Here is a 4,198-nt window from a genome sequence, read left to right on the forward strand (position 1 = left end):
AAACTTTAATTTACTCAGCATAATTATGTCTGTTCATCATAGTGAATTAAATTAATCATCAAAAACGATTTTATTTCATATCAAGACTGATTGCATCTTAATTGTCCATGGACTATCCTATTTACACAAATCAAATGCAAACACACACAAAGCATTTCAATCACGTACTTATTATTATAAAGCCATTTTAAATTAAATTCATTTCATCTAAAATAATATCTTTCCTGAATTCTGAAACTTCTATCATTGACTTAATTGCAACTTTTGTTATATTTGTTTTCGGTCATTTACTTTTTTCAATTTAAAGCTGTTTACTTAATGTTTGATGTGAATTGATTTGTTTTGTTTCATTCTTTAGTATTGCTTGATCAGTTATCAAACTGTACCGATTGACTTTCGTAATAACCAGATCCGCTGCATATAAATAATGCTTGTCATAGAATTTAAACTTATTTCAATTATTGGTATTACAGCAACAATGTTAGCGGACATATTCAACTGAAGAAAAAACTGAGGATTAAAATATCTAAAAATGCGTTTTCAAAGTCTTGGAGTGCTTCTGGTGTTCAGCATTGCAAGTAATTGTATTAACGCTCAAAGTCATACTGATGTTAAAAAACTCTACAATGATTTGTTTACTGATTATACGAAAGAAATCTTACCCACGGCGGACCAATCAAAACCATTAGTGGTAGGAGTTACATTTTACATGGCTTCATTCAATTCATTTAATGAAGTAGAAGAAACAATTTCACTTACTGCGGCAGTAGGTATGAATTGGACTGATCCCGCTCTTAAGTGGAATCCAAATTTGTATGGTAATGTGTACGTTACCATAATAAATCCGAAAGATTTGTGGCTTCCGCAAATATTTCTTACAAACAGAGTAGACTCAATGAATCCGGTAGGAGATGACACAATGTTTTTCCCTACAATTGTATTCACTGGAGAGGTGATTTACAGTCCAGGTGGCATTCTTAAGGCTAAATGTCCGACGGATATATCGAAATTTCCGTTTGATACTCAGACATGTACTCTACAGCTGATGCCTTGGGGATTTATTCAATCGAATCTTTTATTATCGTCCAATTTCGACAAAGCTCAGCTTGACTTTTTTTCTCCACATTCAGACTGGAATTTGTTAGAGTATTCTACCAGTATTGTGAATGAGTCTCTGGGATACAGTGTGTTATACGTGAAACTTACATTTGAACGCGAACCGTTGTATTTCGCGGTGATGATTATTCTTCCAACACTTTTATTTTCACTTTTGAATCCATTAGTTTTCGTCCTACCAGTAGAATCTGGAGAACGAGTGTCATTATCGATGACAATTTTACTGTCATACGCCATATTTTTGACACTTGTGTCTGCTTCGATTCCCGCTTCTTCAAACCCTATGTGCGTTTTATTAATTGCTATGATCGCCATCATCTCGATCAGCGGTGTAATCGTAATTGGTTCCATAATAAGTGCAAACTATTTCTACCTCGACAATAGCAAAAACATTGGAATGGTGATGAAATATCTCACCAAACTATGGATAAGGAAAAAGAACAATGTGGTTCCAATAGATGAATGCAAAGAACTAGCAATAAGGGGGAAGGATATAACGGAGATGTTAGATTCTCTTTTTTTCTATGGAACATATATTTTAATCTTTCTTATCATTTCTGGTTATTTTTTGTATGTTTTGTTATAATAATATGAATACTATTCAATTAGTTAAAAGTCAAGGTAGGTTTTTGCTTCCTTAATGCATAAGTAATATAAACATGAATCTATCATTCATATGTTGGTGTTAAATTTTGTTTTCGTTGTACATTTTATTATTTTGGTAGTGCAAAAAAAATTGTACGCGACAGCACTGTTAGTCCTGACCATGAATCAATATGTTTTCTATCAAAACAATAAAATAAAATATAAACAACGAAATCTTTACTTTTAAAAATTCTTTAAAGAAATACTTAAATATGGCATCATAATTACACAGACACAAGACAAAAAGATCACACTTTTTGAAAAATCACATTATACTGATTTCTAGAAGTCTGACAGTTTTCTGATATAGCTTCACTAAGCATCATATGATCAGAAAATGATAACGACCTACTGTTTTGTTTATTTTATGTTGAACGCGAGAACATTACGTTTAACAATAGAATCCGAAGTTCCCAAAATTATGTTATTAGTTTTTGAAGTACACCCTTTTATGGTTCATAATTACGAAGAAAGTGAACCAACCAAAAAAGAAAACGTCATGGAAAATTTAAAACGGGAAGTCCGTTATCAAATGGAAAAATAATCAGATCAAACACAATAATCGAATGTCATATTCCGGATTTGGTATACGTGTTTCTTTTGTAGAAAATGGTGGAATAAAAACTGCTTTTATAGCTTGCTAAACCAGATACAAAGTTTTGCATTAATTCGTTTTCAGATATGTCAAAGCTGTGTTCTGTAAGTCAGACAAAATTGTTGAATAAACTATTAAAAAAAGCCGTAGACAAGAAAATGCAATTACAAATGAAGCTACATAGAACTTAACTATTCCTACTGGAAACGAAAAATACACAACCATTGTCAAAAGATATGAATTATATCGACATGTACCAGTTTTGGCACCGGAAAACAAGCACAATTCCAAGCAAAGGTCAACAACATTTACATAAATTAGCTTAGACTACAAATTGTAGATACTACTTTTCATGTGTAAGTGCATTACTTTGCTATCAATGTTCCAAAATAAAATTCGACAATACGAAAAAAAAAAAAAGAAATTCGATATGATTGCTGTTAAGACAACTAATCACCAAATATGTATACGCTAGTATAGTAAGTTGATCCACGATTATATGGTTGCTAATGTCTGATAATACTCTATGTGTTCTACTCCCCAGGGATATATAAATTAACAGTGTTTGGAATAACTTTCGGAACTTTCGTGTTTAAAAGCTTTTAAACTCCGTATTTGATTGGCCGTCCAACTGTTTTGATCCGTGCGACAAAGATAAGTCGTATGCAAACGAACCGCCAATCTGGCGAAACAAATTGTAAGCTTAGAATTTTTGCCGTCGTACTGATTCGTACTGATTCGTAGATTGGTAACAAATTGAAAGGTTAGTAAATACAACAAGGAGTTTGTCTGCAAAAGCTGAAGCGGTTTTTATTTCAAATTATTTCCCTATGACCTTTATAACAAGAGAGACTAAAAGATATGAGAGGGACATTCAAAATCAAACTGAATACACAATGGCAAAAATGCAAACAAAACATAAGACAAACAACCGATTACAAAACACAACATAGAAAATTAAAGTTGAGTAACATGAGCTCCACCAAAAAAACGACGTTGATCTAAGGTGCTCTGAAAGCGTAAGCAGATCCTGCTTCACATCCGATACCCTTCGTATTGCTCATGTAAATACAAACCCGGTGAAAATTTTATTTGATAAGGTCACATTCGGGGAAAATGATTAAATATATTCTTTTGACGACGGCATTATTGATCTATTAATCTATAAACATAGTTAAAAAATTCCACAAACTATCATATTAAAATAGACCTCCCAATATGTTTTCAAAGGACACCGTGCAGTTTATTTCCAGTTATCAAATCAAAATTTCACTGACGTCAGTTTCGCTTTGTTTATATTATGCACACAACGACAGACACTAAAATTGTTTTAAAAAATTGTAATTTAACATCTTCTTGAAAGTTTACAAAGTTTAGGAGACATCACCAGTGTCTAAGCAGTAGGATAGTGACCAAGGATTTCTCAAAGACCGTCTCGTCCTTTTTCCAATAAAAAAATAATCATCGGATGATACCAAGACCTTGTATATAAATACTCCGTATTAATTTCACAAATAATATTACTGTTTATTCCATTTTTTGGTAAAATGTTTTTCCCATAATTCGGTATTTATACATCCCACCATTGTTTTTTTCTTCTATTTTTTTTTTTTACTTATTTTTGTTTACACTTTACTACTTTAAATTACAATAAAAAATTTTGAAGAAGAAAATTTCCAAAAAGCAACAAAGGGATATTCTCAAAAATGCAACTTAGGGAACGACCATTTGATATTCTGGGGGGCCAGGAGGATTTTCAAAATAAATAACTCAGCCTGGATAATCACAAAATTAAATGGTTTGTTCTGTGGTTGTTTGAAAATAAATAACCTTACTTACAAT

The 4,198-nt window shown here is 32.0% G+C and overlaps 1 protein-coding gene across 1 annotated transcript; it reads left to right on the forward strand.

Annotated features, from left to right (window-relative positions):
• Positions 1-478: 478 nt before the first annotated feature.
• LOC143057520 (acetylcholine receptor subunit alpha-like) lies at positions 479-1,875 on the forward strand. The gene has a single exon (XM_076230832.1). The coding sequence runs from the start codon at positions 533-535 to the stop codon at positions 1,700-1,702; it is 1,170 nt and encodes a 389-aa protein (XP_076086947.1). The 5' UTR covers positions 479-532; the 3' UTR covers positions 1,703-1,875.
• Positions 1,876-4,198: the final 2,323 nt, after the last annotated feature.

Source organism: Mytilus galloprovincialis, chromosome 13, assembly GCF_965363235.1.
Source record: "Mytilus galloprovincialis chromosome 13, xbMytGall1.hap1.1, whole genome shotgun sequence".
NCBI classification, from domain to species: domain Eukaryota; kingdom Metazoa; phylum Mollusca; class Bivalvia; order Mytilida; family Mytilidae; genus Mytilus; species Mytilus galloprovincialis.